The sequence below is a fragment of the Enhydra lutris genome, unplaced genomic scaffold, assembly GCF_002288905.1.
Source record: "Enhydra lutris kenyoni isolate GAN:26980312 unplaced genomic scaffold, ASM228890v2 scaffoldscaffold56, whole genome shotgun sequence".
NCBI lineage: Eukaryota > Metazoa > Chordata > Mammalia > Carnivora > Mustelidae > Enhydra > Enhydra lutris.
The window spans coordinates 7,670,115-7,692,356 of record NW_019154140.1 but is presented as its reverse complement, the minus strand read 5'-3'; the positions used below and the strand labels follow the sequence as shown (position 1 = coordinate 7,692,356).

Here is a 22,242-nt window from a genome sequence, read left to right as displayed (position 1 = left end):
GTAACAACGGATGAAATGATTCCCTTTTTTAAAGCGCCCTCTCTCCTTCCACCCCCAGCGCCCTGTCCTTGGCATGTTTTGTATCAGCGATCATTCTGAACTGTACATAATTTATGTTGCAAGAGGCAAAGGGCAAGTTTTGGATTTTGCTTCTTCCAAGTTTGTTTTTAAACGACAAATAAAAAAAGAACATTTTAAATACAAGCGGCTCCGTCCAGTCACCCTCGCCGGCAGCGGATCCGTAAAGTCCGAGAGCACCCACGGGAGGGCGGTTACGCAGGCCAGGCCACGCCGGAAGAGTGATGTCCCCGCCTTCCGCCCTTGGCTTGCGTGTATCTGACGTAGGCGGAAGTGGTGTAGCGGTACCGGACGTGGGGCGGGGCTCCTGCCCCGCTATCAGAGAGCTTCCTAAAGCGAGCGAACCCAGTCAGCGCCTCTTGAAATGGAGACGGTGAGGAGCACGGGAGGGCGGCGAGGGGCGCTGTGGAGCCCGAGACCCCCGTTAGGGGACAGGGAGGCCTGAGCAGGGACCGACGCTGCACGAGAAGCCGGTGTCTGTCCTATGCCGTGACCCTGCCCCTCTGCTCCTTGGCTGGGCGCATCTAGGACTGGGCCGCGCGATGCCTACCTCACGTCCGTGGTACTCTAAGCCCGAGCTGGCAGTGACGCTTTGGTCTCGGTTAGGAACCCGAGCCTACCTCGGCGATCTCGGACCTCCTTTCCTCTTAGCACCTCAAACCTTCAGAGGTTTGCCAGAGAGTGCAGGGCTGTGCTGTGATCCGGCTTTCCTGGGTAAGGCAGGGGGCTTCTGAGGGACTCCCGCTTGCAGGGTAGCACCTGGCCCCCGGTTGTCTTGAGTGTGAGCCCTGCAGTCCCTGGCAGGAAGGAGACGAGAAAGACTTTTATACTGCTTCGATGTGTCTAGCGAAGTTACATTGCCTTAGTAAGACTGAAAAGTGGGTTTTCCCTGAAGGAGGGAATCTTTCAGTGTTAGAGGCCGCTGTGTTCCTGGACACGTTTAGGTTATGCCCTGTTCTGCGATTCTAAGCAGGCGTGTTGGCACAGATCCTTCTTGGCCAGCAGGCACTACCAGTTGTGGCAGGTCCTTGTCATCCTCCCAGAGATGCTGCAGGTAGCCTTTTACATGTTTGGATCCAGTGTGACGATCAGGAGCCTTTTCTAATACTCTGGAGCCATATATCCTCCCCCAGGCAGAGTAACTCTTCCCGTGTCTTGGTTTTTATCATCTGTTACTGGCAGGTTCATCTTTCTTTGGGTCAGTCCTATGCCCTTAGTAATTCCTTTACCACACCCTTTCTCTGCCTTCAGAGAAGTCCTGTCCCTCAAGTCTTAAAGGAGAAAACAGACCGAAGTGGTGAAGTGATTTGCAGTTGGGCACCCAGGCAAGGGACTCAACTCTTACAGACTAAGAAAATTTTGAACAAAAATAAAATATCTGGGACACCTGGCTGGCTCAAGTCAGGAGAGCATGTGACTCTTGATCTCAGGGTCATGAGTGCTAGCTCCATGTTAGGCATAGAGTTTACATGAAAAATAATAATAAAAATAATAATAAAGACTAATAAAAGTTCTGAGTCCATTAAATGCAAAATAACATCAATTTTTATTTTACTTACTTGTCAACGTAGTATGGTTTACAGAACATTTTTACATAGCTTTTCTAATTTAGTCCTCACACTTTTTGTATTGATTAGGTTCTTGGGATAGAAATTGTCTTAAAAAGAAGAAAAGAAAACCCTTGCTTTGAAAATGCTCAGCCTGCCTGGAGTGGGGGTGAGGGCAAACCAATGACAGCTGTTACCGAAGGTAGACTGTAATGAATGCTATCATCAAGATGCAAACAAAGGACTGTGGAAACATAGAGGAGGGAGAAATTATTATGGACCTAGGAGAGGGCATTGCTCGTTGAGAGAACAGTGTGAGCACAGGCATAGAAATTGGGGTATGTAAAGATGAATTGGGGGTGAGCCAGTGGCTTGATGTTGCTCAAGCTTTGGATTTTGCTTGCAGTGGGAGAAAAGATTGGAAAAGTAGGCTGAGGTCAAGTTGAAGGTATATAGCATGCCACACTAAGTTTGAACTTTGTTTTGTAATAAGGGGAGCCATGGATGCTCTGTGACCAAGGCAGGGAGTGTGCTTTAGGAATGTTCTTAGCAGCTTCTGCAGATGGATGGAGCCACTTCAGAAAGTAGTGACCTCCTAGGTGCTGGAGATAAAAGTCCCTTAACAAACCTGAGATGCTTAGTGAGAGAACTTGGAGGCAGCATGAAGGATGAAAAGGAGATAGATTTCGGACAGGGAGACCAGTTTAGAGAATGTTGCAGAAGTGAGAGGTAAAAGCCTAAGTTGAAACTGAAAGTGGAAAGGAGAGAAATGGATTTGAGACATTTCTAACATATCAGTTTAGTTGATAGACATTAAGGACAAGTTTAGGTCATGCCCTGCCCTGCAAGTCCAAGCAGACATATTGGCATAGCTCATTCTTGGAGGAATCAATACTACAGTTCTAGGCACTCAGAGGAGAGCAATGCAAAAAAACAGAGATGGGAACCCCAGTAAGAATAATAGGATGAAAGGACAGATGCTGTTTTGTATTGAAGTGTTTGAGGAGTTTTTGTGATATCTGTGGCATTCCAGCAAACAATCAGAAATGTGGATTGGGGGTAACTGGGTGGCACAGTCGGTTAAGCATCTGACTTTTGATTTCAGCTCAGGTCATGATCTTGGTGTCATAAGATTGAGCCCCACATCAGGCTCTGTGCTTAGTGCCAAGTCTGCTTGAGTTTTTCTCTCCCTCTTCCCCCAGCATGTGCGTGTTCTCTCTCTAAAATAAATAAATATTTTTTTTTAAAGAAATGTGGATCAGAAATTCAGAAGAAACTGTGAGTCCATGTGTCAGATCTAGCCTGTGTCTCCATAATATTTTGTACTCGTGTTATAGTGGTACTTTCCCAGGTTTCCTGTGTTATTAAAAGCAGAGAGAAGTTAATTATTCTCCAGTGTGGAGAAACAGGCAGAAAGGTAAAGTCATATTCAATAATGCCTTACTCTCTTATGTAGGTTTCTGTATCTCTAGCTGTACATCACTTTTTCCTCTATAACTTAATCTTAGTTATTCACAAGCGTATGCATCATTATCATTATCAATTTGAGAGTTAAAGAGCAAAACAGTTGAGATTTATGTGCAGAACCCCATGCTAAGTGGTGTGGGTGATACAAAGAAATATAAAATAGTTCTAGCTTCCGGGAATTTAAAACCTGTTTGGATAGATAATGAACAAAAAAACTATAGCACAATGTAGTATGTATTATATGATGGGTATAATAAACAGCTACACAAGAGCTGTTTCTGTGTCTTTGTATAGCTCTTTGTGAGACTGCGTTATCCCATGTGTGTATCGTTTCCACTGAACAGCCCTCTCTCCCACTTAAAAGTGATGAGGCTGTTGTTCCGATAGCCTTGCCAAAATGCTGGGCCAAGCTGATAGTCTTATGCAGTCCAGACAGAAGAGGGAGATTATTCTCCTTCCCTCCTGCCCCCACCCTGGCCCATGAGGGGAGGGAAATTTAGAGCTGTCCTGCCAACTTGACCCTGTTTACCACCAACCTACCAAGTTCAAGCCAAGGCCTTCAGTTTCACGTTACTGCATAGCTATGTAGGTGAAGTATGACTTTAAGTTAGTTTTGGTATGTTACCCAGAACAAATGGAGCCAAAACTGTTCATTCCAGTGGATTAAAATTATCATGACCCCTCTTGGGTTCCTAGATAACAAGAAAATTTCCAAATGTTCCCACTTGAGGGAGCCCAGAGATGGTTCTGAAGGTTTCTCTGTATTCAAAGTGCTCTGCTGTCAGACTGTCATGGTCAAATCAACTTGGAAAACCAGCATCCTCTGGGTTGTAGGAGCCTTTGACTCATAAGGGTGGTAAGAAGAATCAGGTTCCCAGTTTCAAAACATTTATTGTCCTCTTCCACCCCTCAGTCAGTCAAGCTTTAACTCTCTGTAATAGTCAGCTGCTGGGATCCTCCCCAGATGTGGTCCTGTCTCTCTCTCTCTTTCTCTTTTTTTAGAAGGGTGGGTGGTGGGGGAGAGAGAGAGAATCTTAAGCAGGTTCTATGCCCAGCATAGAGCCGGATGTGGGGCTTGATTTCATGACCCTGAGATCATGACCTGAGCTGAAATCAAGAGTTGGATGGTTAACTCACTAGGCCACCTAGGTGCCCCTGATGTGGTCCTCTCTTAATGGTAAAGGGGTATGTCTATGATTCTAGTGTCTAAGAGTAGGTTTAGTATTTGGAGGAAAGCAGTATTGTCTCTGGCTTCCATGTTTTTTTAAGTAGATCTGTGAGAACCTTGTGGATTCTCAGATTTTCTAGTCTCAGCTTTTAAGTCGAATGTTTCATTAGGCAGTGTGGTTAAGGGCATAGGCTTTGGAACCATACAGATATGTGTTCAAACTCGTATTGTACCCCTTACCAGCCATGTGATGTTGGGCAGGCTGTTTAATATTTCCTGAACCTCAGTTTTCTAATTAGTTTTTACCTCGGGGTTGTTATGATTAAATGAGGCAATATTTTAAGTGGGCCTCATAGTGCTTTAAATGACATCGTTAGTTCATTAGCCCTTCTCATCATGCTCGGCTAAAATGGATGGAGCCCAGGATAGGCTGAATCTTTGTTCCTCTTGTCTCTCCAGGTCACTTCTTCAGATAGCTCCCCAGCTATGGAAAATGAGCATCCTCAAGGTAAGTTTACTGAAGAAAGGAAACTGCTAACGAAAGCAATAGCCCAATCCTAACTTGTCCTCAGCGATGCTTTTGAATTTCTCTCAGGATGCCCCCTGGGAAAAATCAGAACTGGGCCAGATAATGTGCCAAACCATACCAGTCAGGATTAGTAATTTGGCAGGATCACCCAGGAATAAATCTTGGGCAGGATGGGAATGATGAATATTTTCAATTATTGAACCACTGAAATTTTTTTTCTTTAAATAAAATCCAATTTCAGAAAACAAAAATCAAAATATTAAGGATCCCTGAAATATTCTTAACCCTAATGAGATTTTACTGGACTCAAGTCATTTTGTAGTGAGGGACTCATAATATGACCCCATTAAACCGGCTGAGGAATTCTCGGGAGCCATGAAGGCCTACATGAGATACTCTGACAATGAACGGTAACCAGTTTTTGGGTGGGAAAACTTCCCCTAATTTGGCTCTAATGTCATCAGGCTTTTGAAATGCATCCTCCTCCTTGCCCCCACATTTTTAAACAAACCTGTTTATAGTTTGCATTGATACCCTTGGTTCAAATAGAGCTCTGTTTTTCTGGCACCGAAGCAAATTGGAGTTTGGTTCACAGACGAAGAAACAACATGTAAGGAGGGTCCGAGGGGGCACCCTCCACTTTTGCCTGAGGAGATGCAAAAGCAGAAGTAATGGGGCCTGTGCTTGGGGCACAGAGGGGGTTTGAGAGGATCCTTGTAAAAGACTAGTTAAAAGATGGCAAGTGGGGACAAGTGCAAGGAGAGAAGGAAGTTAGTCTGACTGGCTTTCTGTCCTGCACCATTGATTCAATGGAGATTGGCGGGAAGGAACTGGAAGACTAGGGGTGAGGGTGGGCCATGGGGCAAAGGAGAGAGAGGCAGACAACTAATACATTTCATTTATAACAAGTAATAGAAATCAAAGACTTAAAGGAGATTAAAAACCAATCAGAATAATTTGGCAACTTTAATTCTTAGGAAGATCAAAGTTCCCTCCAAACCTAATTTGATGTTTTATTACTAAGAGCGAATACCAGTATGGTACAGTAGTACTCCAGAGGAATTAAAGGAAGATCCTCAGGGCTGCTTTACCCACATTCATTTTATGAATGGATGCCTCCCCTACCTCAAAATGCTTTGAGAAGGTACTGCTACCATAACATGGTTCCTTATTAAGTTTGAAAAGTGCCTGAAAGTTTGGGCACCAGAAAGACACCCCAACAACATGTGTCTAAACTGCAACTTCAGGTTAATATGACTAAAGCAGTTACTTTGTGAGAAGTGCTTAAGGTATGTGATGTCTTTCCCGGCACGGAGGTGGCCTTAGTTCTTCACCAGATGGTGTAGCCACCATCTGAGCCACCCATGAAGAAGTTTCCCTTCTGCTGAGTTACGAGGACATTGGCTCCCTGCATGACTGCAAGCTGAGCGGCGTTGGGAGGGCATCCAGGGGGTGGAGGAGGAATGTTGCCAGCAGTAGCCCCAGCTCCAAATCTGGCACCTGCATCATACCCTCCTTCCACCAGCATGGCTGAACCAGGTGGATAGATTGGACCAACTGGGTAATAAGCCATAGGGATTGTGGAACCTAAAGGTCCAACAGCCACAGACTGGGCCATGGGAAGATACAGTGAGGCGCCAGGAAATGCAGCAGACATGGTGGGGACTGTGGCGGCCCCGGGGTGCACGAAGCTTGGATGATAGAGCTCGGAGTAGGCAGGTGGAGCATCAGTATAGGGTGGAGCCTGAGGAAGATGCAAGGTCTGAGGGTACACGGGATTCCCAGGAGGCTGCACAGGGTAGGTTGGCTGCTTTGGATATTGACCTTTGCTGTTCATGGTGGCTGCTGGTCCAGTTCGGCTCGGTGTCGCGGACGGTTATTTTTTTTGTCCTCTTCCTGTTCGTAGTCACTTCTGTGTCAACCACTGAAATTTTTGAGGGAAAACTTCCATAGACAATTCTGGGCTGGCTAACCATGTATCAGTGGTGCATGGTATTTTCTGATTAGCCCAGAAACAATGCCACTAGGATTTTATCATCCAGTGAGCTCACTAAAGCCACTGAGTGTACATGAGAAGTTATAGAAAGGCCTTGAAAGCCCTTAAAACTAATCTAGAAATAGAGGCACTAAACCCCAAAATCCAGGGCAGAGGAGAAGGCAGTTCTAGCACCTGCCCAAATAACTAGTTAGCATGGAAGGGTCCAGCTGTAGACTATCTAGAAAGAAGCAGAACTTACAGGTGCCTCCCTTAAAGGATTTTATCCAGGAACACCTCTAGGTCTTCCCAGGACATGTTGATGGCATTAGGAGTACACACTTTCTCAGAGAATTGAAATATGGGCTGAGATCTTAGGACGTATTATTAAGGATCTATGAGTTCTCCACAAGAATTTTTAAATGTTCTGTTTTCATTTTGTTGGTATCCTAAAAGGTTAACATAGTCATATTTGAATTATCTGAGTGATATCTTCATAACTGAGTACTGCCGCATGATACTAGTGCCTATTTTATGTTTCTGAGTACATTTGCAGTAGCACTAAGGCAAGGCTCAAAACTCAAATTGTGAACCAAGCAGTGCTGTAGGTGCATACAACTACGACAACCTATAGATCTTGTCACATCTAAAAGGACGCAGCAACTTTCCAGGTCTTGGCAGTTATCACTGTTCAGAAATTCAGGCCTAAGATCTGATTTTGAAAGAAGCTCAGAATTTGGATTTTTATTTCAATCTCCAGATTTTTACAATTGAGAAACTGATTTAAATTATTTTTAAAATACTGAGAAAGCCAAATCAAATGTATTTATGAGTCTGTGACCTAAATTGATGGTATTTAACTGTCAGTGTAGCGTGTCTTAAACTGGCATCTAAAAGGCATGTTCTTGGGAACTCCTTAAACCAGCCTCTTGGGCAAGACAGGGGAGTTCCCGGATCTCCCCCAGATGGGGGACACTGGATGTGGGACACTGGAGTCCCACAGAGGCCAGCAGCACGGGGCCATAAGAGATTTCCTTTGAAAAACAATAGTGGGCTTCAGTCAAAGATAGTGGACTGAATACATGCATCTACTTTTGTTCCTTCACAAAAAACTACTAAAACCACCACAAAAGAATTTTTTTCAAAAGGAACAAACCCACCAGAATAGAGAATAAGAGAGGAGACATTAGTAATTGGAAGCTGGAAAACAGATGCACGAGTGGTAAATCATTTAGCAGACCTGAGAAAACTGAATTACAAACTAGCAGCAGGGAAAGCCAAGAGAAGAATTGAAGATCTAAGAAGCAGTTAGATTCAGAGACTCCCTACTCCACTGAGTGCAGCTAGGAAACTCCTCCTCCCAACTCTGGCAAAGACTGGATGTCTGAAGAGGAGGTCAGGCCCAGCTGAGGGCTGCAGTACTATACCAAACACAGGAGCATGAATGAACTACACTGGATGCTGAGATCCCAGTCCTTTCACCAGTCTAATTTCCCGAATGCTGACAGAAAAGTCTTCACCCTCCAAGCACAAAATTGAGTAAATAATCTTCTGCAGAATCCCCTTGAAGGGAAAGCCCTAAAAATAAAAGTACTGAATGTTCCCCATCTATACAGCTCATAGTCAATAAGACTTATGTGTACATTTGAGCTGCCAGTCAACTTTAAAGCCTGCACTTTGGGGCACCTGGGTGGCTCAGTTGGTTAAGCATCTGTCTCCAGCTCAGGTCGTGATCTCAGGGTCCTGGGATCCAGCCATTGGACTCCCTGTTCAGCAGGGAGCCTGTTTCTCCCTCTCCCGCTCCTTGCTTATGCCCTCTGCTCTCTCTCGTCCGCCCTCTGTCTCCAAAATAATTAAAGTCTTAAAGAGAGAGAGAGAGAGACTGCATTCTTAGAATATGGTTTGAATGCTCCTTTAAACCAAGGATAACCAGACTCTAAAAAATGCCTCTAAAATAAAAAGAAAAGTGATTCAAACTGCTCCCTTGAAGAACAAACAGAGGGAAAAAGCAACAGAAAGAAATCAATGCATAGAGAAGAAAACTTTAAAAAATTAATGTTAATATATACTCAGATAATCTATTTCCACCATGCAACAAATAGAGGATGTCTTGTTCTTTTTTTTTTTTTTTTAAAGAATTTTCAGAAAACAAAGAAGAGCTCTTAGATGTTAATAGGAAATAGGAAAACTTTTAAACTAAGTAGGAGGTTTGGAAAATTAAGTGGAGGAAGACTCCCAAAAAATAGAACTAAAAATCAAAGAAGTGTGGTGCCTGGATGGCTCAGTTGGTTAAGCGTCTGACTTTTGATTTCAGTTCAGGTCATGATCTCAGGGTCGTGAGATAGAGCCCCATGTTGGGCTCTGTGCTGGGTGTGGAGACAGCTTAAGATTCTCTCTCTCACTCTCCCTCTGTCCCTTCTGCCCCCTCAAAAAACAAAGTGGGGTGCCTGATTGACTCAGTTGACACTTGATCTTAGGGGCTGTGATTTCAAACCCATGTTGGGTGTAGAGATTACTAAAAAAGAATATCTTTCTAAAAAGCCCCCAAAATCAAAGAAGTAAAGGAAAGAAAAAGAAGTGTAAACTAGAAGAGATATTTTTAACAACAACAATAACAACAAAAACAACTCATCAAACAAAACAAAACAACCTTAAAGGGTCAGTCTAGGAAGTCTGATTTCTAAATAATAGGAGTTACAGAAAGAGGAAAAGGACAACACAAAGGGAAGGAAATGATCAAGGAAATAATTCAAGAACATTTCCTGGAACTGAAGGACATTAGTTTTCATACTGAAAAGATTCATTGAGTATTCAGCACAGCGGATGAAATTGACCCACCCAAAGCACAATCATCATGAGATTTCAAAAACAGTGGAAACAAAGAAGATCCTGAGCTTCTAGAAAGGAAACAAACAAACAAACAAACAAACAAAAACATGTTACATAAAAGGAATTGGAATTGCCTCAGACTCTCAACACACCAGAAACTAGAAGGCAATGGGGGCAGTGCCTTCAACATTCTTCAGGAAAATAAATCCAAATCTAGAATTTATATCCAGCCAAATTATACATCAAAGATGAGGGTAAAATAAAGATATCTGCAGGCTGTGAGGTCTCAAAAATTTACCTCCCATGCACCCTTTCTCAGGAAGCTACAGGAAGGTGTATATCACCAAAACAAGGAAGTAATAAAAAAAGAAAAAGAGGGGCGCCCGGGTGGCTCAGTGGGTTAAAGCCTCTGCTTTCGGCTTGGGTCGTGATCCCAGGGTCCTGGGATCGAGCCCTGCATCGGGCTCTCTGCTCAGCAGGGAGCCTGCTTCCTCCTCTCTCTCTCTGCCTGCCTCTCTGCCTACTTGTGATCTCTGTCTGTCAAATAAATAAATAAAATCTTAAAAAAAAAAAAAAAAGAAAAGAAAAAGAAAGTTGAAAACATAAGAGAGTACAGGACACAGGAGTGCCAGTACAAGAGAGACATGAAAGGGGGCCCCTGGATGGTGATGAAGGAAGATCTCTGGAAGACAGCTGTGCACACCAGCAAACCAGCCCAGATTTGAGCAGGTCAGAAGATTCACGAGAAACTTCTTTGGGTGGTTTAAAGTGATAGACTATCTAGTGCTTCTGAATTTCTTGAAAGGAGATTTAAACAACTGGTGAAGAGTTTGGGGTTGAATTAGTTATGAACACTTGAATTAGCTATGAATACTTGAATTAGTTATAAAAACAAAAAGACAAGACAGTTATTAACTCCAGGAAAAACAACGTTGTGAAAGAAAGAAAAAAAAAAAAGTCAGGAGTTTACCACTGGGCTTCACTCCGAAAAAGGAATTCCGTCAAAATTATTTTAATACTAATGTAGCCAACATAATTTCTGGAATAATGGGGAGATGGGAAGTACATGTTTGTGTTGGGGTCCTAGTAGGAAGGAGAACTAAAAATTCTCATATTGCTTGAATGATAATAGATAATGCCCCAAAATGGAAAAATTAAAAAAAAGAAAAGGTTGTTATTTATAGACCTAGATATAAGTACCAAAATAAATCTGGGTAGGGGTAGGACAGGGCAGTAGGTGACATGGACTGCAGTTTTTCTTAACAAAATCTCTAGAATTGTTTGGCTTTTTAAACAGTATACCTGTGTTAACGGTAAAAAAAATTAAACATTAAAAACACCTGGCATAGCATTTAAGATCATGAACTTTGGAATCAGGTCTGTGTAAGTCTGTCTTGCCACTTACTAATGGTGCAACCTTGAGCAGTTTATCTGCTTCCCACCTGTTTTCTCATCTGAAAAATGAGGACAGTATTTGCTTTACAGATTTGTCATAAGGAATAAATGATGTGATATTTTTAAAGTACACATAGCATAGTACATAGCACCTTCAGGTTTATTATTTTCTGGGTTGCTTCTCCAGTTTAGAGCAAGCAATTAAAATCAGAGGAATAGACGGGTAAATACAGCCAGGCTCTCCCATTTGTCTAGAGTAAATGGGATGATTTTGATTGACAGGGTCATCCCAAGATGGACTCTCAGGGCGCTTGCAGCCAGGTTAATTAAGCACTGGGCTTCAACTGAGTGTTGATCTGAAACAGCCCAACTTGGACCATGACTTTCTCATCTGCAGATCTTAGAAGAACTTTAAGAAGCTTACTTGCATTTTAAGAAGCTTAATTACGTCCTAATTGAGAAAAGACAACAAGTGAAAATGCACTTAAATATATGAAAGGGGAAATTTGAGTTCAAGATTAGAAAAAACCTTTAGGTTAGAAGAGGTTAATGAAAGCTATTAATAGATTTTCTGTTTTAGTAGCTGTCTTTTGCCTGAGGAGTCAATAGATAGAGTCCTACCTGGATATGGGGGTTGGATGAAGTAGTTTCTAAGGGGTATATCTAGTTTTTCTGGGAACAGTAAGAACAAAACAGAAAAGAGGCCTTATAAAAAAAATCAGGCTATAAATATTTGAACAGCTACACTTTTATTTTCTGCCTCTGTTGATTGTGAGTTGTTGCATGAAAGGAAGCTTCTAACTATCCCACCCTATGCAGAGACCCCAGAATCCAACAATAGTGTGTATACTTCCTTCATGAAGTCTCATCGCTGCTATGACCTGATTCCCACAAGCTCCAAATTGGTTGTATTTGATACTTCCCTGCAGGTGGGTGAAATCCTCTTCTCCCATCCCCCTTCCTAGGAGCCTCTGGTTCAAAAACTCTAATCCTATGTCATCCTAAGGGTAATTTCCTCGTCCTTATATGGGTTTAGTTTCATGTTTTTCCCAACATACCCAACCCCCGTTCTTTTAAAGTCTTGCGCCCTGTGAATTTTCCTTTGTGATCATGACTCTTTTGGCTACAGGTAAAGAAAGCTTTCTTTGCTTTGGTGACTAATGGTGTACGGGCTGCACCTTTGTGGGATAGTAAGAAGCAAAGTTTTGTAGGTAGGCAAAATTTTCTGGAACACAGTATTATTGGCACCTTGTGCTGGGCAGGGGGAGAAGCTTTGAGCAGTGCTGAGGAATCTTGTCTTGGCTTCTAGGCATGCTGACCATCACCGATTTCATCAATATCCTGCATCGCTACTATAAATCAGCCTTGGTAAGACTGGTACCGAAGCCCAATGACCAAACCTTTTTTGCCTACCCAAAGTCCCTCATTCCTAGTTCCTTTCTTCCAAGCAAACCACGAGGGGTCCATGAAGTAGAGAGATCAAGTCTCAAGCTCTTTGCTTCTGCTTCCAGGTACAGATCTATGAGCTAGAAGAACACAAGATAGAAACTTGGAGAGGTATGTAGGGAACTGGGGGTGGTAAAAGGGGAAAGGCTGGAGAGTTTTCTGGGAAATTGTTTTCCATACTGGTATTTTGTGAACCTCCCTTTTCCCTTTAGAGGTATACCTACAGGACTCCTTCAAACCACTCGTCTGCATTTCTCCTAATGCCAGGTGAGTTCCAGCTACCCATTTGTCCAGAAGGGGAGGAGCCTTGCCACCAGTGAAGCTAAAGCCCTAGATACCTAAAGATCCAGGGGCGGAAGAGAAACAAGACTCTCCTCCCAAACACACACACATTCACACACTCTTAAGGTCTAGTTTGAACACTGCTCTCCTCTCCCAATCACCAGTTTTCCCTGTTTATAAACATACTCTTAGAAGCTATTTACTCACCTCAAGCTCAGCACTGTGGGACTTACCATTATGCCCAATTTCCCACAGCTTGTTTGATGCTGTCTCTTCATTAATTCGAAACAAGATCCACAGGCTGCCAGTTATTGACCCGGAATCAGGCAACACCTTATACATCCTCACCCACAAGCGCATCCTCAAGTTCCTCAAATTGTTTGTAAGTGTCCTCAGCCTGGTTTTTACTTCCTTTTTTTTTTCTCCCCAAAGAGAGACAGCAGGGGTGGAGGAGTCAGGGGGGCAGATGAAGAGAGAGAGAAAGAATCTTAAGCAGGCTCCACACCCAGTGCAGAGCCTGACACGGGGTGCTAGGATCATGACCTGAGCTGAAATCAGGAGTCATACACTTAAGCGACTGAGCCACTGGATGCCCCTGGTTTTTACTTCTTATATACTGGGTTGGAGGGGTAACCAAGTGTGGTGGGGGGGGGGGTTCTTGAAGATGACCCTGATGGTTCTCTCCTCAGATCACTGAGTTCCCCAAGCCAGAGTTCATGTCTAAATCTCTGGAAGAGCTACAGATTGGCACCTATGCCAACATTGCTATGATCCGCACCACCACCCCTGTCTACGTAGCTCTGGGGATCTTTGTACAACACCGAGTCTCAGCACTGCCAGTAGTAGATGAGAAAGGTGAGAGATTGTGCAAGAGATGGAAGGCTCCAGGGAAGTCAGGGTGGTTCTGGGAAAATCTCCTGTCCTTCAGCTCAGCCTGAAGGGTGATGCTATAGGCAGGGGGAGCCTGGGATACCAGACCCTCTTTGCTGAGCTGCCTCTGTCTCCCTAGGGCGTGTGGTGGACATCTACTCCAAGTTTGATGTTATCGTGAGTGATTGCGGAGGGGCTGGGAGGTAGGGAAAGGGGCGGGGTGTTGAATGCGGAGAGGGAGAAGAATTGAGTCTCTTCTGGGACCTAAGGGTTTTAGAAGCTTCTAAGCTTTCAAATCCAGTTTGAAAAGGAATAAGTTGGGTGTGGCTTGTAGGCCTGGCTAACAACTGCCCTGAATCCCTCTGGTACGGTCGGGTGGGCTCAGGGTTTGGGGGCTTGACTCCCTTGCTTCCCTGCAAGCACCTTCCACTCTCTCCCCAGAATCTGGCAGCAGAAAAGACCTACAACAACCTAGATGTGTCTGTGACCAAAGCCTTGCAGCATCGCTCCCATTACTTTGAGGGAGTCCTCAAGTGCTACCTGCATGAGACTCTGGAGACCATCATCAACAGATTGGTGGAAGCAGAGGTAGGGAGGCCAGTGACTCAGAAGGAGCTGGGGGTGCAGCTTGAGTGTGGGGTTTGGCAAGGTGGGTAAGGGTTGCAGGGTTCATCCTAACTGAGGCTGTCACTAAACCCCTTTTCTCCCTTGTTGCTCCACGCAGGTTCACCGACTTGTCGTGGTTGATGAGAATGACGTGGTCAAAGGGATTGTATCTCTGTCTGACATCCTGCAGGCCCTGGTGCTCACAGGAGGAGAGAAGCCCTGAGCTGGGGAAGGGGTCAGGCAGCACCAGGGGATATGCCTCACTCACTGCCTGCCCCATGTTCTAGCAACCATGGATGAAACCTTGAGAATTGTGACTCTGTTCCCTGCTCGGGAGCTGGGGAGGGTGGTGGGGGGAGGAAGGAGAATGGATTTTTAGCTATCCGTATCCTAACACAGCCTAGCCCATCCTAGCCCTTGCCCTCTTAGATGGAGCCCCCTTTCTGGGTGAATGATGGGCTATGTGCCCCTCAGGCCAATTCTGATCTCTAAGAGATCCCCAGACCTCACCTCTCTCTCTGTCCCTGACTCCACCCTAAGATAATAGCACAACAAAACTCTTCCTAAAGATATTTTTATTCATCCTGTTTCATGTTGTATGGAGGAGGCTGAGTCCATTTAGTGACATTTCTTCCCATAATGGGAGGTGGGAGGATTGTAGGGAGGAGGGTCGTTGGGTTCCTGTGCTATGTGCAAATGAAGGGAGATGGGGGTTATGTGGAGGAGGAGGGCAGAGCGATTAGCTGAGGCTATTGCTTTTCATGGCAAGCCTAATTAAAATGACAGGAACCTCTTCATGGTATTGCAGTGTCTGATTCTTGCACTTCATAGACACTACTGTTCCAACTGTTCTACTTTTTTTTTAAGATGTTTTAAAATTTATTTGACAGAGAGGGAAAGCAAAGCAAGGGGAATGGTGTGCAGACAGAGAGAGAGAAGCAGGCTCCCTGCCGAGCAGGGAGTCCAGCGTGGGGCTCGATCCCAGGACCCAGGATCATGACCTAAGCCGAAGGCAGACGCTTAACCAACTGAGCCACCCAGGTGCCCCACCGACTGTTCTACTTCATATGGCTTCTTCAACCCATTACTAGCAACAGGAATAATGGCACATACATATATACACACACATATATATGTAAAACTGTGTCAGGCACCATTCTTAGTGCTTTACATCTATTAATTCATTTAAGCCTCAGAACAATAGTAGATATGATTCCAGTTTTACAGATTGAAAAAAAAAGAAAACTGAGGCAGAAAGGCTAAGTAACCAGCCCAATGCCACACAGCTAGGAAAATGTAGAGCTAGGATTTGTACCCAAACAGTCCGGCCCCAGAGCTCCTGCTCTTTACCACTACACTAGACTTACTGCCTTTCCAACTTTCCATTCATAACTGTTTCCCACCCTCTTCCCCCGCAGTTCTCTGTATTACCTTACTTTCCCCTCTGCCTGAACCATAGCTGAGACCCCAGAGAAATCTAACAGTGTTAGATCTGAGTAGAGAGACTGAGGGTCTCCTTTAGGCAGAGAGATGTGCTACTGTCATCAACTTTTCTTAGGGAAGGTTGGACTCTTTGTTTGAATTTTGCTGAGCTGGAATTGTCTTTGAACCTACAAAATGCCTTACCATTCTTCCAAGGTGAGAATGAAGTGGGGGGTGGAGAGCAGACTCCACTAGTGCTAAAACCATGTGAACCAAACAGTCAACACCAAATACCATAAAGACTGCTAGTCTCCTGGGCCTGAGCCAGATTTGGGGTACCGTCTCACCACTGACTTGCAGGTTTGAAACCATTTCCTGTCCAAGACCAGAAGCAATCTTGGAGGACTTCTAGCCCCTACCTACCTAAGAACTCTGATAAATCCTGGCATACCATACCAGTTCCTCCTAAGTAGGCTTCCTCATGGCTCATGGGGAAAAGTGTCAAGGCAGCTTGTCAGGGCTGCCTTCCTGGCTTTGGAGAAAGCCCCTGCTTCTGCATTCCCCTCTTCATAGCTCACAGCACATTCCCAGACTTGGGGGAGGGAGGCTTCCAAGTTATTAGAATTAGGGTATGCTTATGTATGTGGGGGTGACTGCATGGTGGAGAGGACAGATGTCTTCTTATGTCACATTCCATCACTGAGGGTTTGTCTAGGGGGGAGGCAAGGGCTTTAAAAAGCCCTAGGACTCTGGTGGGACCTGGGTAGAAGGAAGCACCTTCAAGCAAAAAGCCACCAGAGTGCAGCTGGTAGGTGTGAAAAGTGGGGGAGGGAGTGTGGTCAAATGGAGGGCATAGGGGCTGTTTGGGTTATCTCTCAGGGTTCATATTAGGGAGCAGGGAGCCTGGGTTTGGTTGCTCTGGTTCTCATGAAGTCAATCTCTGCCACAACAATTGTCCAGGCCCCATCCTCTTAGAAGGAAGGGTCTGTACCCAAAGGGCTGCATGATCTTTTGCCTCTCCCATTCTCCCCTAAAACCCAGTCAGTCTCAAAATCTGAGAATGGAGCAGAAGGAAAGACAAGAGACAAAATTACAGAGCCTCATAGCCTATTCTTAACTATTCCTCTCAGAAGAGGCAAATTATCCCTTCTTCCTCAGGAACCATTGCCATACACACTCTTCTCCCACCTCCCTGCTCCCCTCCCCTCCACTGGAGCTGCTGCCATGGTTGCCAGGATGGTTGCTAAGTCTCTGCATGGAAGGGTTGGCGTGGGCTGTGCTGCCACTAACATTACCATGGTGAATCAGGGGACACCTGGTGTAGGCTTGGGGGGAGGGAGCATGTGGATGTAAGCAACACCCCCCTGCCCCTGGCAGAATGAGTGTAAAAGGTGAGCATCTTGAGCACCACTTCAGGTGGGGGCTAAGTGAGCTAGGCATTGTGGTAGTGGTGATGATGGGCAGCTCTATGCTGGGAAGTGGGGGCCACTCGTTATCATTTCAGTTGCTAGGGTATTGGTTTTGCCAAGGGAGCACACCATTCCTCCTCCGTCCCTTCTGAAAGGGTGCAAATGCATAAGCACCTTAGTCTGTCCATAAGGCTGAGCAGAGCTGCGTGGGCACAGAACAGTATGACCCCCAAATCCTGGCTTCTGGATTGGGGGAGAGAGCCTGCTGTGGGGAGAGGGCCCAAGGACAAATATCTAGAATAGGAACGTGGGACAGTTGATAGCCAAGACAGACTCCTGTGTCCTACCAGCAGCCCTGGGCTGCAACACCCAGAGGGCAAGGAATTAAAGGTGTGGGGGGTCACCCTTGCTGAGCTTGGGGAGGCAGCTCTCCCCCAGAGTCACATAAAAGCTGCGTGAAAGCCACCGCCTCCTCCCTCCACCGCATGGAAGCTGGTTACTCATCTCTCTGCACCCGAACAGCCACTGCCGCTAAAAATAGACCCCCTGCACCCCAACCCCATGGAAACCAGCAGAGAATGGCAGGCAGAGACCTTGAGTTCCATTCCTGTCACCTCCCAGTTAGGGAAACTGAAGTCCGAGGCAGGAAGTCAGTGGCAGAACCCTGGTGGTGGGGCACCCCGACAAGCAGAAGAGTGAAGGGTTAAAAACGGCAGGGAGGTTGAAGAAATGGGGGTGGGGGAAGGGCAGCATCAGCTTGGCAAAAATAAGTCCCCTGCCCACTCGCGCAGGTCCCATCAGGCTTGGGGGACATGAACAATGGGAAGGGGCGCCCAATCCCGGGCCCCAGGGGGCGGCCGTGCACATGGGGGAGGCAGCAGCGCTGTGCCGTCCGCGCCGCACCGTGTCACATGCGCGCGCACACACACACAGACAGGCACACACGTGTGCCCGGGTATATATAGTCCCCAGTCTCTGGGCCCGTTGCTCTGCAGTGGGCGCCGGCTCCTCGGGCTGGGAGGGGGCTCTCGGGGCGGGTGGGAGGGTGGGGGGCCGGGGTGGGGTGGGGCAGGATGCTGGATGGCCAGCTCTTCTCCGAGGGGCCCGACAGCCCCCGGGAGCCCCAGGATGAGGAGTCTGGCAGCTGCCTCTGGGTGCAGAAATCCAAGCTGCTGGTGATCGAAGTGAAGACTATTTCCTGTCATTATAGTCGCCGCGCCCCTCCTCGACAGCCCATGGACTTCCAAGCCAGCCACTGGGCCCGAGGGCCCCAGAGCCGCACGTGAGTGAAGGAGAGGAGACGGGTGTTGGGAAGAGAGTGGTGGGGCGGGGAGTGGGGTCCGGACCTCCCCGCAGGCACCAGCTAGTGCTGCTGGTCCCCTTTCTCTTTCCCACGCCTCCCCCTACCCCATTCCGAGGCCTGGGGCCTGACTCTTCCCGCATTGTTTTGGGGGGCAGGAGTGGGTGTGAGAAAGGGCAGGAGGTGAGATGGGGCAGACGCTGTTAAAGTGTGCATGGAGGGATGGTGAGGAGTCCGCCTTCGACTTCAGCCCTAACATATACGCACGTGCACACGGGCACACACTCACACACACCCCTCCACTCGGCTGCCCCAAATGGTCTCCAGGGCTCCCAGCTCCCCGGGCCTCGGCTCCCTTCCCCCACAAACTGCTCACCTGGGTTCCTGCTCATTGTCCCAGGTGTGGGCCGCGCCCGGGATCCCCTGAGCCGCCGCCCCGCCGTCCCTGGGCCTCCAGGGTGCTGCAGGAGGCGACCAACTGGCGGGCGGGGCCCCCGGCCGAGGCCCGAGCCCGGGAGCAAGAAAAAAGGAAAGCGGCATCGCAGGAGCGGGAGGCCAAGGAGACCGAGCGAAAAAGGCGCAAGGCTGGTGGGGCCCGAAGGAGCCCCCCCGGTCGGCCCCGCCCGGAACCTCGGAACGCCCCTCGGGTGGCCCAGCCTGTAGGGCCCCCGGCTCCTTCACGACCCGAGCGCCTGGGGCCGGCGGGGCGACCGCCCCGTCCATCCGCGCAGCCGCAGAGCGACCCAGGGGCGGCGTGGGCGGGGCCCTGGGGAGGTAGGCGGCCAGGGCCCCCCAGCTACGAGGCTCACCTGCTGCTGAGAGGCGCAGCCGGGACAGCCCTGCGACGACGCTGGGACCGCCCGCCACCCTACGTGGCTCCACCTTCTTACGAAGGCCCCCACAGGACCTTGGGGTCAAAGCGAGGCCCCGAGCCCTCCCAGGCGCCAGCCTCAGCAGCCTCTGCTCCGATTCCGTCCAGGACAGAGGGAGGGTGCACAAAGAAGAGGCTGGATCCTCGGATCTACCGGGACGTCCTCGGGGCTTGGGGTCTCCGACAGGGGCGGGGTCTCTTGGGGGGATCCCCAGGCTGTGGAACAGCCGGGCCGAGGCTGGAGTCCTTGGGCAAGGGGGCAGCGGAGAAAAGCCTGGGGCTGGCCACTGCTGGCCTGAATAGTGGTAGCGACGGCCATTCCCAAGCCAAAGCTGCTGTTAGCCCAAGCACTGAGACGGCTCCTGCGGGCTTGGCCGCTGCGACTCCCAGCCCCCCGCGTCCCGCTCCCAGGTCCAGGCCCCATCTCAAGGGCTCCGGGGAAGGGAAAGAAAATAGGGAACAGAGCAGGCTCCCCAAATGCTGGATTCCCTCCCTTAAAAAGCAGCCGCCCCGACATAGCCAGACCCTCCCCAGACCCTGGGCTCCAGGAGGCACGGGATGGAGAGAGTCCCTAGGTCATAGAGAGGGGGCTGGACCTGAGACCTTGGAGGGTTGGAAGGGGACCCGCCGCGCCCACACCCTACCCCGCAGTTCCCGCGGCCCTGCTCGTGGAGAAGGCGTCTTTGTCATTGACGCCACGTGCGTGGTGATCCGGTCACAGTATGTCCCAACCCCTCGAACCCAGCATGTACAGCTTTTGCCCGATGGGGTTCCGCGCGTCGTGGGGGATGCCCCTAATCAACCCAAGCCCAACAAGGAGGAGGGCGAGGGAGCCGCGGCCTTTCCCTCCCCTTGCCAGAAACGGCTCTTGAGCAGTCGCCTTTCACACCAACTCGGTGGAGGGCGCGGGCTCGAAGCTGAGGGCGGGAAGGCCGCGGACTCCTCCTTGGAGGAGCGCGCCTCCCGCATCTTGGGGCTCCCTGTTGGCGAAGTAAACCTTCAGGACGCTCCCCCGCAGCCGGGTAGCCCAGAGCGCTCAGCCTCAGGCCCAGCGGCCTCAGGAGGCACGGTCAGTGCCGAGGGCTCGGAGGAAGGGGCGGCGGTCCCGCGGCGCGCGGGCCGGGCCTGGCCGCGGACCCCAGGGCCCTACGCCGGGGCCCTGCGGGAAGCCGTATCCCGCATCCGCCGGCACACCGCCCCAGACTCGGACTCGGACGAAGCTGCGGAGCTCAGCGTCCATAGCGGCTCTTCTGATGGAAGCGACACAGAAGCCTCGGGCGCCTCCTGGCGAAATGAGCAGCCCCGGCCCGGGGAAGGCGGGAAGACAGCAGAGCTGAGCGACAGCATCCGAGAGATTCTAGATGTCATCAGCCGAACCGAGGAGGCCCTCTTCGGAACGAGGGACACTAAGGGGATCCCACAGGAAAATAGGGAGCGGCAGTGACAGGCCCTTCCTTGTATTTGTGTTCCCCACTTTTCCATCTTTGGACCCACTGGTCCTCTTTCCTCACAGACTTCCTTCTACCCCTTCCCCAGAGTCGTTCCCATACTTGAAATAGAGGCCGCCCAAATGAAAGGAAAGGGAGCATATGCCAATTCACGATTTATTCCTTTCCTTCCCCTCCCCTCCCCTCCCCTTCCCTCTCCTCTCCTTCCCTTCCCTTCCTTTTCTTCTTTCTTTCTTTCTTTCTTTCTTTCTTTCTCTCTCTCTCTCTCTCTCTCTCTCTTTCTTTCTTTCTTTCTTTCTTTCTTTCTTTCTTTCTTTCTTTCTTCTTTCCTTCTTTTTCAGGACAGGTGAGGATGAACAATAGACTTTAATACCTGCTCCATTCAGGGCACTGGGGTAAGGTCTTCAGCAGGGGCTCATGCACTGGGTTCAGAGCAGAGCAGAGTGGCTTGGCCAGGATCAGGTAGGGGGCAGGGATGTTATAGTCCTAGGGCAACTTTAGGGCAGGATCTTGGGGCTTGGAGGGAGAAAGTGATGGAGAGGCTTCCCACTGAGGTGACCAGGTGAGGGAGAGGCCCTTGGCAGAAGAGGAAGGGAGCCAGATACAACCAGCAAAACAGGAAGAGGACTCACTTTGGTGTCACCCGTCTTGGGATAAGTTCATCCCTGATGCTTTGGGTCCTTGGGGGGGTGGGTTCTATCTCACCCTCTCCTCCACAGGCCAAGAAAGAGAATTAGGAATAAGTGAACAGAGTCTAAGTGTCCCTCAGATGGCTTCATTGTCACCTGCACTCATGCTCAATATTCAAGAGACTCTCCAGGATTTGCAGAAGATCTGAGCAAGTTTAAGGGCTTCTATCCCAGTCTCTTAGGTGTAGGTGAGGGCTCCTCAAGGCAGAGCAGGATGGTGGCCTTGTCACCGTCCCTGGCCTGTGGTGGTCCAAGCTAGGGAGGGAAGGCAGCCGGTGAATCAGCTTGGGACCTCTTTAGGCCTTCCCCCATTTCCTCCTCCCCAGTGTTCCTTAGTGATGCTCTGAATCGTCACCACGATTTCCCACCCCGGTGGTATCACTCATCTGAAAGAACCCTGAAACTTTCTTGCATCTCTGCCTATTCCAGAAACCTTGGCCAGTCATGGAAGGGGGAGGTTGGTCCCAAAAAGCCTGTAGGTGTGGGGTGTGATACTCGCAGTAACCACTACGGGGCGCGCGCAGGTCGCGGATTTCCCCGGTAGCTAATTCTCGAGGCCCCCCTCCCCGGGCACTGCTAGTTAACCAGTTGATACCCAGTTTCTGCGCGCGGGTCCCCCACGTTGCCACCTCCAGCCGTGCTAGGTCGGGAGCAGGCCTCTGGAGCGCGCGGAGCCCCTCTTTGTACTCACCCACGCCAACCGGCTTGGGACCCAGACACTGAAGTCTTTCTTCTCTCCAATCTTGGACAGTTCTGTCTCTATTTACTAGCCATGTGAATTTGGCCAAATCACTTCACCTCCCTGAGCCTCAGTTTCCTCATCTGTCAAATGGGGGTTTATAAACACCTACCTCGCAGGGTTGTTGTGAGGATTTTACGCGATAATGTATGTAAAGCGCCTTGCACAGTGC

At 48.6% G+C, this 22,242-nt stretch overlaps 3 protein-coding genes across 6 annotated transcripts; 2 read left to right on the top strand and 1 right to left on the bottom strand.

Annotated features, from left to right (window-relative positions):
* Nucleotides 1–262: 262 nt before the first annotated feature.
* LOC111157789 (protein kinase AMP-activated non-catalytic subunit gamma 1) lies at nucleotides 263–14,994 on the top strand. Of its 3 annotated transcripts, none has more exons than XM_022519425.1 (12): nucleotides 263–451; nucleotides 4,720–4,768; nucleotides 11,808–11,917; nucleotides 12,118–12,199; nucleotides 12,298–12,356; nucleotides 12,500–12,545; nucleotides 12,647–12,701; nucleotides 12,972–13,098; nucleotides 13,406–13,571; nucleotides 13,726–13,763; nucleotides 14,028–14,174; nucleotides 14,311–14,994. In XM_022519425.1, exons 1-12 carry the CDS (start codon nucleotides 443–445, stop codon nucleotides 14,413–14,415), a joined length of 993 nt encoding a protein of 330 aa, XP_022375133.1. In that variant the 5' UTR covers nucleotides 263–442; the 3' UTR covers nucleotides 14,416–14,994. The 3 variants fall into 3 exon arrangements, with proteins under 3 accessions (XP_022375133.1, XP_022375134.1, XP_022375135.1); XM_022519426.1 differs by lacking the exon at nucleotides 263–451 and adding an exon at nucleotides 648–792; XM_022519427.1 differs by lacking the exon at nucleotides 263–451 and adding an exon at nucleotides 1,773–1,827.
* Nucleotides 5,004–8,470, bottom strand: LOC111157790 (DAZ-associated protein 2-like). Of its 2 annotated transcripts, none has more exons than XM_022519428.1 (2): nucleotides 6,436–8,470; nucleotides 5,004–6,369 (listed from the first exon to the last, which is right to left on the bottom strand). In XM_022519428.1, the coding sequence occupies exons 1-2, from the start codon at nucleotides 6,624–6,626 to the stop codon at nucleotides 6,120–6,122; spliced, it is 441 nt and encodes a 146-aa protein (XP_022375136.1). In that variant the 5' UTR covers nucleotides 6,627–8,470; the 3' UTR covers nucleotides 5,004–6,119. The 2 variants fall into 2 exon arrangements, with proteins under 2 accessions (XP_022375136.1, XP_022375137.1); XM_022519429.1 differs by having other exon boundaries at nucleotides 5,004–6,398; nucleotides 6,477–8,467.
* A 3,102-nt stretch (nucleotides 14,995–18,096) lies between the features above and the next one.
* On the top strand, nucleotides 18,097–20,728 carry LOC111157788 (dendrin). Its single transcript, XM_022519423.1, has 2 exons — nucleotides 18,097–18,305; nucleotides 18,724–20,728. The coding sequence occupies exons 1-2, from the start codon at nucleotides 18,097–18,099 to the stop codon at nucleotides 20,636–20,638; spliced, it is 2,124 nt and encodes a 707-aa protein (XP_022375131.1). The 3' UTR covers nucleotides 20,639–20,728.
* The last annotated feature ends 1,514 nt before the right edge of the window (nucleotides 20,729–22,242 follow it).